Source organism: Necator americanus, chromosome X (assembly GCF_031761385.1).
Source record: "Necator americanus strain Aroian chromosome X, whole genome shotgun sequence".
NCBI lineage: Eukaryota > Metazoa > Nematoda > Chromadorea > Rhabditida > Ancylostomatidae > Necator > Necator americanus.
This window is the reverse complement of record NC_087376.1, coordinates 20,621,887-20,634,640: the sequence shown is the minus strand read 5'-3', so window position 1 is coordinate 20,634,640 and position 12,754 is coordinate 20,621,887. Positions and strand designations below refer to the sequence as shown.

Here is a 12,754-nt window from a genome sequence, read left to right as displayed (position 1 = left end):
TTCAAACTCTTTCAATATATAGCTGTCGCTCCAATTTTTTCAGCCGGCTTTTTCTAGGGCTCTGAAAAATCATGCACAGACACGACAATCGAGTCATCATGCTTTACGAATTTAAATTGGGACACTTGGCGGCAGAAGCATCTCGTAACCTTAACAGGGCTTTTGGGCCAGACTATCCTTGCGAACGGACAGTGGAGCTCTAGTATAAAAAAAATCGCTTCTAGCGATTTTGATCTCGAAGAAAAACCGGGTCGCGGTCGCAGGTCGTCGCTCTATAATGAAGATCTGGAGAGAGCCGTGCAATCAAATCCGGAGACTAACACACGGACGTTAGTAGAAGACCCGGGCGTACATCATACATACTACAGTAGTTAGACATTTGGCGGAAATTGGCAAGGTGAAAAAGATATCAAAGTGGGTGCCTCACGAGCTGACCAAAGAGCAGTATCTGACACGTTACGGCAAACTTTTTCCGAGCTCTTGATTCACATTCGCGTCAGCGACAGTTCACTAATTCAGACGATGTTGAAAGTGCTTTCCATAATTTTGTTGATTTCTGTAATCTCCTACTTCCAAAACCACCTCCAAAACGCATGTAGTGTTGTAAACATCGAATTTTGGAAAAATTACCATCAAAATGTTCTTCAATTTTCTTCCGTTTTGAAAAATCAAGATGCCGACGGGGATCGAATTCTTCACCGCCTGTAATCACTGTCAAGGAGTAAAATTGTGTGTTAGTAGGAAACATATGAAAATGCTTTTAGAGCGTGTCCTGCGCCGTTATCAATTCTTTTTTTCCGCACATCAAAAATCAAGATTCTGCCGGGAATCGAACTCTTAAAAATTTGTAATCAGGGTCAAAAGAAATTGTGTTGCCGAATGTACTCTGAGAATTTTTTCATGTTTCAACTTATATGAGCACACGTGTATTGAGATACCTCTAATTCTTGCAGTGAGCTGTCAATGCTGCCTATATTAGATCACACAATTTTATTTTACTTATAGCACTATGGGGCCGCCTATACAAGTCTGACTACTACCTACATGTGGTGACCGTGCTTTCACCGAACGCAATAAGGCATTCCAGTATTCGCTTTGGTAACGTACGAGCTAAACAGTTACAGGGCGCATGATTCTCATATAATGCGAAAAGGTGCAGTCGTCCACCACATCGCCAAAGCCCACAACCTGAAAGGTCAATTGCCTAGAGGGAGCGTGGAATCTTTGGAAACCACTATCCGCTTTGTCACGCTGAACTGCTGAAATGTCGAGTGACCTCCAACAAACCGCACTGTCCAGGCTTCTACGAAATCTCTGGGTGCCGTTTGCTACGCTGCGGGAAACAGGCATCAGAAATCGCCCTTTCATCAGTATCGGAGATTACACTATCTACTGTAGCAATGATGATGATGAAAAGAAGATAAGCTGCGCAATAGCTGTGAGGAACGACTACGCCAATATGATGAACGAAGTTGGCTCAACGCAGCTAAGATGCGATTTCCTACGACTGCGGGATCACAGAGGACGCATATTCTGGTTCGTGTGTGCCCACGCATCCACGGAGACCGCTGAAGAGAACAACAAGGACGCTTTCTATGATGAAGACAATGCGTTGATGTCTAGGATACCCAGCCAGCAGTTAACCATTGTCGGAATCGACGCAAACGCGAAGATGGGACGCGAACAAAAGTTCGATTTGTTAGATAAATGGTGCTTCCCCGTGAAACATACGTCAGATAACCGTTAAGGTTTCGCGACGCGACGTCAGATAACCGTTAAGGTTATCTGACGTCGCGTCGCGAAACATCGCGAAGAAATCACGCGCGACGAACGAGCTAGCTTTCTTCCTGGCCGATCTACGACTGACTAGGTGTTCATCGCCTGGAGAATGATCAAAATGAGGCAGAGGTATCCGAAGCCAACACATTTAGCCTTTCTGGACTTCAAAGTGGCTTTCGACTCTTCTCAACGAAACCATCTTCTCGACGCGCTTCGCGCCGATAGAGTACCGGGAAAGTTTCTTCTGTTACTTGATAACATGAATCAGGGAACAACTACTGCAGTTCGAACACCATTCAGATGTACAACACCACTTCAGGTGGTAACTGGAGTAAGACAAAGGGCAGTGACAGGATTCTTCCTGTTCAATTCCGCCATCGACGACATCGAAGAACAGTAAATCATTGTTTAACCGATATCATCCTAGCACCATTAGTACGCCCCCTGACCCTATCTCGACTACGCTGACGCTGTGAGAGTGATGTAGGTCATAGATGCGCTAAGGCCTATTCTACAATCAACCACTTGACGGAGTGTTGTGGTCGATTCGCATCGCTCGCAAAGTCAAACTCCAAGCCAACCTATATGCTATTGCCTTATCGTGATGTACGGATCGGAGAGGTGAGCAGTACAAGTTAGGAAGCTGCTTAGACGACAGCACGATTATTTTAGGCCCAGGGTATACCAAAATGAAGTTCTTTGCATGGAAGTAGATGTGGTGCACCGGTGGATGACACGTGGCAACTTCTGACACCGTCGTTAACAGAAAAGCGTCTTCGCTTCTTCGGTCACATTACAAGGAGACCAGCAGTCCGCCTTGTTCATAGTACTCTGAAGACTCCCAGATTCAAGTTGGAAGAGCCCACCCAGGCGGAACCAGAAATTCTGGACCGAAGTAGTGAAAGAAGGCCCTGGGGACGGTCGGCGTAAAAAGAGAGTACAGGCGAGACATAAGGTTTTGCAGGATATGTAATAGTGGAGAATGGCTTGATTCTGTGCAAGCTCTTGCTGAAGATCGAGAAGATTGGCTATGTTCAAAGACGACACACATCGATGAAGATGCAGGGAATCGCGTCATGTGATACTAATAATAATAGTGATAATATCAGCCCACCGATCAAGTCAAGCAAGTCATGGCACCATATATTAATATTTACTATGTTGTACTATTTTAATTTATTTATTAAAGTCCGATTTGTTTTTTAAATTCTATTTACCAAATTTAATTTTTGACTGCTATGTGAGCGGTAATAATGGAACGAATGAGGAGGGTGTTGGGGCACGTTTTCAGGAGTGGTTTTTTTCGCAACTGCACGGTTGACACTGATAATCATATGCTGTATTGTGAAGCCGTAAAAGAATCCATGTCACCCATACAAAAAAAAATTGGGAAGAGGAGAGTGTTCAAGCCTTAACAAAATGCGCTAGTAGCCTGACCACTCTTGACCTTCTTCATTTAACTCCCTTCCCTTTCGGACCAGTTCTCGACCTTGTCGAAGGTTTAAGGATCAGCCTCAATAGCGGCAGACGATCAGTGAATTCGATACCTAGCTGCGCCGGTTTCACAACCAACGTGCTTGAGTCATGCGCTGAACACTAGAGATACAATTGTAGGTTGCACTAATATCTGGCTATTTTTCTGATTACGTCCTGTGTGATTACAAAAAATGCTTGGAATTTATCGTTTTTCTGTCCATCTTCAATTGTTAAAGTTTACGGAGAGAGAATTAAGAAATTTTTCTTTTTTGTCCGTAGTACCAAGAAGACAAATTTTTCTTCTGTTCTCTGAAGTACCAACTTTTATGAACCAGCAAAGTTAGGTTTGCTCTCACTGTATTCAAGAACACTTTTTTTGAACACTTTGTAAATAAGCTTCGTCTGCAACTCTTGAACATTATCTAAAATCAGTAAAATAGAAAGGCAAATTTCGAAAAAAAAAAGAAAAACCAATTGAATTCGACTAAATGAGATTTTAAACTAAGCACTAAGTAAGAGCAGACCTTAACTGCCCAAATTCATATCTTTCATAGCTTCCACGTTGCTGCCAGTCCAATACATTGGAAACTCTTGTATTTCAAAAACGCAACGTTCAAGATTTTCTGACTATCGAATGGCAAATGTAAAATCCGGTGGATAATAAAAGCGTGGAAACACCATGTATTAGAAGAAGCAATGTTGTCACATTTGGAAGATCGTAAATAACTTCGAGAAAGCGCCTTGAGAAAAACTTTTACTAGTGCTCCATAGAATAAAGTTTGCTCCACAAAATAGTCAAATCACTGTTTTTGTGACCTCCTAGCTTTTTTAGAACTTAGAAAGAAAGAGAAAGAAGAAAATTTTTGAGATCTTCTAGTTTTTTTTTTTTGGAATTTAGATGGGACGAAATTTTTTCGACTCTTTTCGGATTTTTCCCATCTAGATTTTGAGTCAATCGGACGGTCCGGAAAGAGGAAAATCACCATATGGGGTTTCCTTAGATTCTTATCCGAATATATGAATGATTTTCAAAAACGCTGTTCCACTTCCATGGAATGGCAAAAGTTGCCAAATTTTCGATATTTGCTCGAGCGCGGAAAAGCGCATGGTCTTAAAAAAAAAGTCTAATGACTCAGGGCACCCCCTCTACGCCGTACATGGAAATGGGGAAAAACTGCTCTTAGGAACATGCGACAGTAGAAGTGCTGGTGGAGTTGGCGTCCTCGTCAAAACGAGTATGGCAAAGAACATCAACTCTTTCGAACAACTTACGACCCGAATTGGACGTCTGCGGATGAGAAGATGTAGACCAACCCCAACTTTGACTATATTCGTCGCTTACGCTTCAGCATCAAGCTACGAAGAAGAAGACGAAGCTTCGAAAGAGCAGTCGAAGATTTTACTTCACAAGGAAAGAAGAGAAAGCCGCCACGCTCAGAGAGCGAAGTTCCAGAACTATCATTAACTGGGATCCCTTTGCTACGCTAGCCGGTTTTGGGGAAGATTCCGCAATGGACAACATCGACGAGGAATATGACCGGCTCGTTGAACACCTTCACGACTGCACGAAGACGGCTGAGAGTTTTAAAGAGACGCCTATCTCTTAAACCCTTGAACTGATACACCAGCATGGAGCAGCACAAGCCGCAGGGAACCAAGAACTCACGTTCAAGCTCGCAAAGCTTTGCAGGGAGCCGATAAAGGAAGACCATAAATAGAGAAGAGCAGAAGTGCTGGCTGAAGCTGCAGAGGCGGGAAGAAGCTTCCGCTATGCCCTTCGAGACTTCGCCAGTCGCAAGACAAGGATGACTGCTCTTCGGAACCCGAAGGGAACAACCATTGCATCGAGAAAGGGAATGGAGAGAAATATCCACGACTTCTACTGTGATCTCTTCGACAGCCATGTCCACTTGCTTCCCCATCATCCGAGGGAAGACGGACATGTCATTCCAGAGATTCTTCCCTCCAAAGTACGACATGCAATCATGTCGGTAAGAAATCGTACGGCACCCAGTTCCGACAGAATAAGACCAGAACACCTGAAGAACCTTCCGTGAGTACTCCTCAACACCCTGGCGCGGCTCTTTACGCGTTACCTGTCGGAATGCAAGGTTCCTAAACAGTAGAAGACCAGCAAGACCGTGTTGTTATATAAAAAGGGAGATCCACATGAGATCGGCAATTATCGTCCAATCTGCTTACTGTCCGTCATCTACAAGCTCTTTACAAGAGTGATCCTTAATAGGATTGAAAAAGTCTTGGGTGAAGGACAGCCATGCGAGCAAGCAGGGTATTCGAAAAAGATTCAGCACGACTGACCACATTCACAGTGCTCCGAAACTCATTGAGGTGTTACGAGAGTACAAGATGCCGCTCTGTCTCACTGTCATCGACTTGAAGAAGGCATTCGACTCAGTTGAGACGGAGGCAGTCATGGAAGCATTGGAGAACTAAGGCATTCCTACTCAGCACATAAAGGTACTTCGAGAGTTGTACAGTAACTCCACGACCGGGATTTCCCCATTTTACAAGAACATCATCATTGACGTGAAGAGGGGGGTCCGACAGCGCGATACAATTTCACCCAAAATATTCACAGCCACCCTCGAGAACGCAATACGAAAGTTGGAATGGGACGAAATGGGAGTGAAGGTTGATGGTCGGCAGCTACACCATTTGCGTTTTGCTGATGACATCGTACTTATAACACCTAGCATCAACCAAGCGGAACGAATGCTGACCGAATTCGGCGAAACATGCGGATGCATCGGTCTTCAGCTGAGTCTGCAAAAGACGATGTTCATGCGTAACGGATGGGTCTCGGATGCCCCATTCAGGCTCAACGGATCGAACATATCCGAATGCATCAGCTACGTTTATCTGGGTCGGGAATTGAACATGATGAACGACCTGATCCCAGAGCTAGGCAAGAGGAGAAGAGCGGCCTGGGGAGCGTACAAGAGCATCGAGGATGTAGTGAAGAAGACCAGGAACACCCGGTTCCGTGCTCACCTCTTCAACACCACCGTACTTCCTGCTTTGACCTATGCTTCGGAAACCTGGGCATTTCGCAAGCAGGAAGAAAACGCGGTGAGCGTCATTGAACGCGCAATTGAAAGAGTGATGCTAGGAATACCCCCCTTCACGCAAGTGAGGCACGGGATTCGAAGTTCTCTCCTACGTCGACGATCGAAGATTAGAGACGCCGCCGCGTTGGCCAAGGAAAGAAAAGTAAGGTGGGCCGGACACGTGATGCGCTTCAACAACCGTTGGACAGGAGCTGTGAGCGACTGGGTTCCCCGCCATATTAAGCGCACCGCAGGAAGACCGCCCACCGGATAGTCAAATTTCTTCACGAAGCGCTTCAAAGAAAATTATGATGCTCTTCGAATCTCACGCGAAAGGAGGAACCACTGGGCGACTCTGGCACGCCATCGGGACACACGGAAGAATTACTGCCGCCCACTCGTCCAGTTCGAAGATTAACGGGAGTCAAGGTAATCAAGGACTCAGAACAAATCTGATGTTGAGAAGAAATTATAAAATTAATTAAAAAATTAAAATTAAAATTAATTAATTAGAATCAATTAATTAATCAGAAGAAATTTCACTTGGATTTCCGACTTTCCAAATTTTAGACAGGACAGAGATGGGAAACATGATATGCTTCCAATCTTTATACCATTTGGTTTGCAAAAAAAAAAGAAGGAACTAAGCGGCTACAAAAAATAGTGAAATGACAATTTTATAGGACAAACCTTTCTCTAGTGTTTGCCAAGGCGCTCTATCACGAAGTTATTTGCGATCTTCCGGACTTAACAATGCGTGCAGAGCTTTTTTTAGACATTAATTCAGGATTAAGGGCACTGCCTCGATCAATCTCAAAGAACATGCGTTTTCAGAACTGTTTGTAGTTTGCGAACGTGGGTGCAGTCTTACGATCACGCGGTGCGAGCCGATGTGTTAAGTTAGTGTTCTCATCCTCCCAGACAAATTTGGCACCAATTTATCGACCCCGAAAGAAAAGTGAAAACCATGATTGATACTAGCGCGGTTTCCTACCATCGATCGATCGTCAATCACTGCGGAACCTCTTGCAGACTGCGCTACTCCCGACCATTGTGGACAATTAATCCAAGTTTAAACTGGTGAAAACTATGTAACATCAAACTCTCCACCTTTTAGAAGTTCCTATCTCTTTTGCGAAAATTTCGCTCAGCAGAGTATCCAACCTGTGTTGCTCCATTATCATATTGTTAAAACAAAATGTTGATTTTCCGTTTTCCTTACTCATCGTTCCTCCGTAATTCGACCTATCACCTTCTTCTTCTTCTCTTAATCAGTTCAAAGGTTTTAGAATGTTGACATATTTAAACACTTCAGCAAATTTGCTTCAACTGTTTGGTGTTTCTTCGCTTCAATCACCCACCAAATTTCACCTTGTCCTCCGTCTCTCAGCGGATTTTCGACGCTGCGTTCTTAAAACAAAGAAAATTCTAATATGTTGAATTGGCGGTAATAGAGAACTATCACAACATTTGGAAGAGGTCGTATTCAACGGGGTCGTGCCCCACCACTACGCTTGAGCCTGTGCCAACTGAACCTGGTGTTGGTAGGTGGTACAATAATGTAGTTCGTCTTCATTAAAACGCTCAAGCATCAATCCCAGGCAGAAGTGTGATTGTTGTATGCAGCTGTAAAACAGTAAAATGAATATGTTTCGAATCCAACAATGAACTGTTCGATGAGGTCCTCAGGATCTCCATTCTGCAATTTTCGGCACACAGAACTCTGAAGTGCAGACAGTACTCGTCTGCCAAAAACAGAATTGAAAGGAACTGCATTAGGGGTAACAAGCACCAGGTTTGTATAATTTCTACAACACAACCGATTTCACATTGCATCATTTATATTACAACATACTAATTACGCAGCTGCAATGCGGTCACTATATTCGAAGCCTTTAGTCTGTTATTTGTGGGTGTTCATTGCTCTTATGAGAGCAACAAAATATTTGCCACAGTGCAGTTACCACGATAGAACTGCATAAAGCTATAAAAAGGCGATTTCTAGCCAGCATAGATGTTTGTTTCCAATTCAAATAGTCCCTGACGTCGTAGGGTACGCAATAAACTCCTGCACAATGTTCCCCTAGATAATCTCTCAAAAAATGGTTCTACATCCTTCAAGTTGCGTATAGTAATGCTTGAAAGAAGAGCAACGGAGGAAAAGTGTCATATTCATGATCAGTATTCGAAGCTATTCTGACTGCTACTAAAACAATTGGGGAGCACAGTTAAGCGTCTACACTGCAGAAGATGCCCCAGGGTTGTTGCCGCCCCACAAGTACGCTCTACGGTTTTACGCACACAAAAGCTTGAGATATGAAAATAGTAATTGGTACTTTTTTGCTCATGGAATGACTACTTCCCTTCTCGAGAATGACTTGATGCGCTGCAGTTGTCACAAATTTCACCAGCTTCCATTTTTTTATATTGTTTTGCTAATTTTGAGAAGTGGAACTTATTTTGAAGTAAAAGAGATTCAAGGACGAGTATAGCGCAGTCGATAAGAAGTTCGGCTGTGACTGCATGATCGATGGTTCGAAACTGTCTTGGTGCCAACTAAGCCTCATCCCTCCAGAGTCGATAAACTAGTAGTAGCCTTGTCTGCGAGAATAAAAAGACTGACTTGACACATCGTACCTTAATATTTACCTTACTAATTTTATTTTGTTGCACATCATACAACAATGGATGGTGGAAAAACAACTCCTTAGAAAGCTAGCGAACTGTGAACTATTCACTATCATTGATTTCAAAAGTTAATCGCCACCCTTTTTTGGTTCCATGATTTATTATGAAAGGAATAATGCTTTAACCATTTCACTCCTCCAAGAAGTGTGCGCTTCATTCGTCATCGAGAGGCGTTAAATAAAACCATCTGTAGGATGTCAAATATTTCGTGAATACCTTTATGACCTTACCGGAGATGACAGACTGACAACTTCCTCGTTCGTCTCACCAGGAACAGTTGACGATATCGACATTGTCCGAAGATTATGTATCAGCACAGTACTCTGAAGTAGAATTACAGCATAACAAACGATCCCAGTTAATATATTAGATAATTTTTGTACCAGCACAGTCTAAAAAGTAGCGTCCTGAAGTGTGAATAAAAAAACCTACCTCTTTTTGCGAGTGCTGATGTCGGTACAGAGAAGTTGCGGATCTTTCACCACCTAATGATAACGGTGATGTTTGTGAGGGTCTTAATGCTTCATTTTAATAAAGAATAGATGTGAAATGAAGAAAAATAGATTGGTACCACTGCTGGAGCCGCAATATACCTGTTGGAAACATCTACGTAACTTCCTGGACGCTCCTTGACCAGTTCTCTTACAGCAACCGAGCAAGACTTGCTGGACATCCCATGCACTGTACAATAAGCGAGGACTGATAAAACCGTTTATCTGAATATTTAAGAATCAGAATAAGTATCATACCTGATTGCGCAGCAGCGCTACCGTAGTCGACAATTGGTTCATTCTCACGACCTTTGAGCATGCGGGAAAGGGCATGAACTCCAAGCTGTTTTTTAGCGCCCGCCATATCCTTGCGCTCTTGAAATTGAAACCAACGTAAATTACCCAAAGCAGCAAACACTTAAAAGAATAGTAAATACTGCAAGAATACGTGCCTTTAACTTTAAATAATCTTTTCTGGCGCTCTAGCTTAGGTTTGCGACTCACAACTGGATTCAGGTACTTGAACTGGAAATAACTGTGTCAAATGCACTACCAAATTGGAGGCAAAGAATACAACCTCTGCGAACAAATCGCCGTGAGGCTCTAGATGCAACACCATTCCTGCTTGTCCAGTAGGTTCCACAAAGTTGGCCAACTTCACAGCTGTGAATGCACACATAGACCGAGAGTCTCGGTAAAAAACTTCGATCTCTAGTTCTTTCGACTGAAAGATAAATTGGACCGTTGACCGTAAGCTGACTACTGATACCAGCGTAGGAAATCGTAGTGTATGAAAAAATCAGTTTAAATTCCAGGTTTCCGACTTCTTAATTCCACTACGAACATAACTCACTCGATCAAGGTCTACACTGAATCGCTGGTCCCAGGCTTGCTGACTAAGAGGACGAACTTCGGTAAGACCAACTATTCGGCTGTCTACACGTAATAAAGCAAGCACTTCATCAGAGTGTCGTGTTAGAACACTAAAAAAGGGCAGTTCAGAGGAATTCCTCGTAGACTTCCGTGTTTCGCTATACATACCTATCAATTAGTTTTACAATGCGGGAGATTAGTACGTAGATCGGTGAGGGAAAAGTTGAAGTAACAAGTTAATGTAAGGCTTCACGAAAAAACAATGCTTTACAAACAAAGGTACAACATATGATCCATTTCCCCTTCTCACAACAACCACCTAAGGCCCCCAGACAAATGGCTTTTTCTTGCTTCTCGAGGTAAGAGGAATTTTGGTCATCTCTAAAGATACATCGAGAATAAATTAAGATTAGTAAACTTGAAGTTTCCAACTTAAGTGTTACTAATTTTTATCAAGTATCTTTGTCTTTGTTCCTCAGTGGACCACGATCTCTAGTAATACTATCTCCCGTGATTTGGTTGCGACCAGAGGACAGGACAGCCATTCGCGTTACGGTAACGGAGAGTGACGATTGAAGACACCGCAGTAAACATATCGATTGGCGCAACAGTTGGGATTTGTTATCTCGAAAGGAGCAGAGAAAAAATGAAAGGATGAATAACACGTATCAGCGAACCACGAAATGAAAAAGGAGTAAAACAGTAGCTTGCAAATCAACAACGAAATAAAGACCAGGCGATCAATATAATGCGGGAAACTACTCGGACCTTTCTTTCTTTTTGCAGTTCTTCATTATTTTGTTTCGTCTGACAGTCCATAAATAGGACAATATAGTTCTAGCAAAGTCCAAAAATCCTTTTCCTCCAGTTCTACCGCTTGTTTTGCTCCTGGAGTTCCTCTGAGACTACACCTTGTAATAAATTAATTTCTGTCTAGCCCAGTGGTGCAATTGCGCACGATTAGCATTTGTTGTAATCGGAATCACGGTAAAATTCCAAAGCATATCCTAGAAGAAAGCTAACTATTATATGCACAACTACATCAAAAAGCAGCGATTATTATAAATCGCTACAAAATAAAATCGAAGAGCAAAACAAGAATGAAACTAAGTTAATACAACTCTTTACTAGTACTACATAATCATATTCAGTCGCAGTTATACAGAGAAGGAAGTTAGGAGAGGGGGAGGGCACGCTCCAAAAAGTGGTCGTGATGGCTACCTAAGCAGGTTTCTTGAGGTCTGAGCCACTAAACAGAGTTGGTAGATCTGATATTTACGTTGATTAGCATAATTACCCTACACTAGCGCTTGTAGCACTCGAACATCTACACCGCTCGCGTTCGCCTGCTTTGTGACTTAACGGGAAATTTCACAGCTAGAGCACAATCGCTCCTCCCATACCAATCAACGATAGTAAGGCAGTCGCCAAATTCTTCCTTGGACCCTCGACTCACGTTCCGGGCACATACATAGTAATCAGAGGTAAATAATGAAGAGTAAGCAAGCTAACAGAAGTCACCAAATGAATGGCGGATTCCGTTGGTTCGGTAGTATGTTCTGCGACCTTCGGGAATATTTCCCAACCAATAAGAATTTTGAACGATTTTTTCAACTGATAAGCTTACAGACAGGAGCTTAGGAGGTCATTACACCGAATTCTAACACAAAATTACAATTGGCGGATAAAGATAATTATGCTAACTAACACATTTACTAAATCAACCAATCCTATTTACCGGCTCAGACTTCAAGAAACGTAAGTTACTAAACCTCAGGTAGAAAGGTTTAGTAGGTTGTTCACCTACTTAACCTTTCCACCTGAGTATAAAGGTTGTTCACCTTTTTTGAGCGTTGTTAGAAGACACTTCTTGGTGTCTTTTAACAACGCTCAAAAAAAAAAAAAAAAAAGGTGAACAACTATAAAAGGCAAAACGAAGAGATGCGTCAGCAGATTCGAGATATTTAGACATACTTGCTTTCTTAAGGACAAAAAAAAAAGGCGCAAGACACGAACACGAATAGGACAACGGCAGGAAGTACAACAACAATAAAATAAAAACGACAGAGAAAAACGGAACACAAGAAAACGGAACGACAAGGTAAAAAAAGTCAAAAGAATACTATTGTAGGCAGGTGAAACGGACTCCAAAGAGCTTTTCGACCCCTGTGAAAAACATAAGCGAACTCGTGCACATACGACACGATTTAATGTTACGCTGAACATGTGTAGTTCGGCACTAACTCAATACTACACCATTTCGGCGAGAGAGTGCCTGCTACGACAAATGCAAAATAAGTCACTGTTGGATGCGTATCGTTAAGTATCCTCAGACCTCGCGACCACCTATCCTTAGGGGAATGACTGCCAACGGCGATT

The 12,754-nt window shown here is 42.7% G+C and overlaps 5 protein-coding genes across 7 annotated transcripts in view; 3 read left to right on the top strand and 2 right to left on the bottom strand.

Annotated features, from left to right (window-relative positions):
- RB195_024433 (uncharacterized protein) overlaps positions 1 to 12,754 on the bottom strand; it is a gene marked incomplete at both ends in the record, with an annotated part of 113,276 nt that overhangs the window by 22,669 nt on the left and 77,853 nt on the right. For 2 of the 3 annotated variants that reach the window (XM_064212207.1, XM_064212208.1), the window contains 7 exons: positions 9,242 to 9,334; positions 9,444 to 9,525; positions 9,605 to 9,692; positions 9,761 to 9,877; positions 9,955 to 10,027; positions 10,080 to 10,226; positions 10,356 to 10,485. In XM_064212207.1, the coding sequence (XP_064068087.1) occupies positions 9,242 to 9,334; positions 9,444 to 9,525; positions 9,605 to 9,692; positions 9,761 to 9,877; positions 9,955 to 10,027; positions 10,080 to 10,226; positions 10,356 to 10,485 (730 nt within the window). Of the gene's footprint in view, positions 1 to 7,914; positions 8,047 to 9,241; positions 9,335 to 9,443; positions 9,526 to 9,604; positions 9,693 to 9,760; positions 9,878 to 9,954; positions 10,028 to 10,079; positions 10,227 to 10,355; positions 10,486 to 12,754 lie in introns of those variants that run through there. The other variant, XM_064212206.1, reaches the window with a different exon arrangement.
- Positions 1,265 to 1,747, top strand: RB195_024438 (uncharacterized protein; the record flags this gene model as incomplete). The annotated part of the gene is made up of 1 exon (XM_064212213.1): positions 1,265 to 1,747. One exon carries the CDS (start codon positions 1,265 to 1,267, stop codon positions 1,745 to 1,747), a length of 483 nt encoding a protein of 160 aa, XP_064068094.1.
- On the top strand, positions 1,889 to 2,179 carry RB195_024437 (uncharacterized protein; the record flags this gene model as incomplete). The annotated part of the gene is made up of 1 exon (XM_064212212.1): positions 1,889 to 2,179. One exon carries the CDS (start codon positions 1,889 to 1,891, stop codon positions 2,177 to 2,179), a length of 291 nt encoding a protein of 96 aa, XP_064068093.1.
- RB195_024436 (uncharacterized protein) lies at positions 4,740 to 5,234 on the bottom strand (the record flags this gene model as incomplete). The annotated part of the gene is made up of 1 exon (XM_064212211.1): positions 4,740 to 5,234. The coding sequence occupies one exon, from the start codon at positions 5,232 to 5,234 to the stop codon at positions 4,740 to 4,742; it is 495 nt and encodes a 164-aa protein (XP_064068092.1).
- On the top strand, positions 5,896 to 6,597 carry RB195_024435 (uncharacterized protein; the record flags this gene model as incomplete). Its single annotated transcript, XM_064212210.1, has 1 exon — positions 5,896 to 6,597. One exon carries the CDS (start codon positions 5,896 to 5,898, stop codon positions 6,595 to 6,597), a length of 702 nt encoding a protein of 233 aa, XP_064068091.1.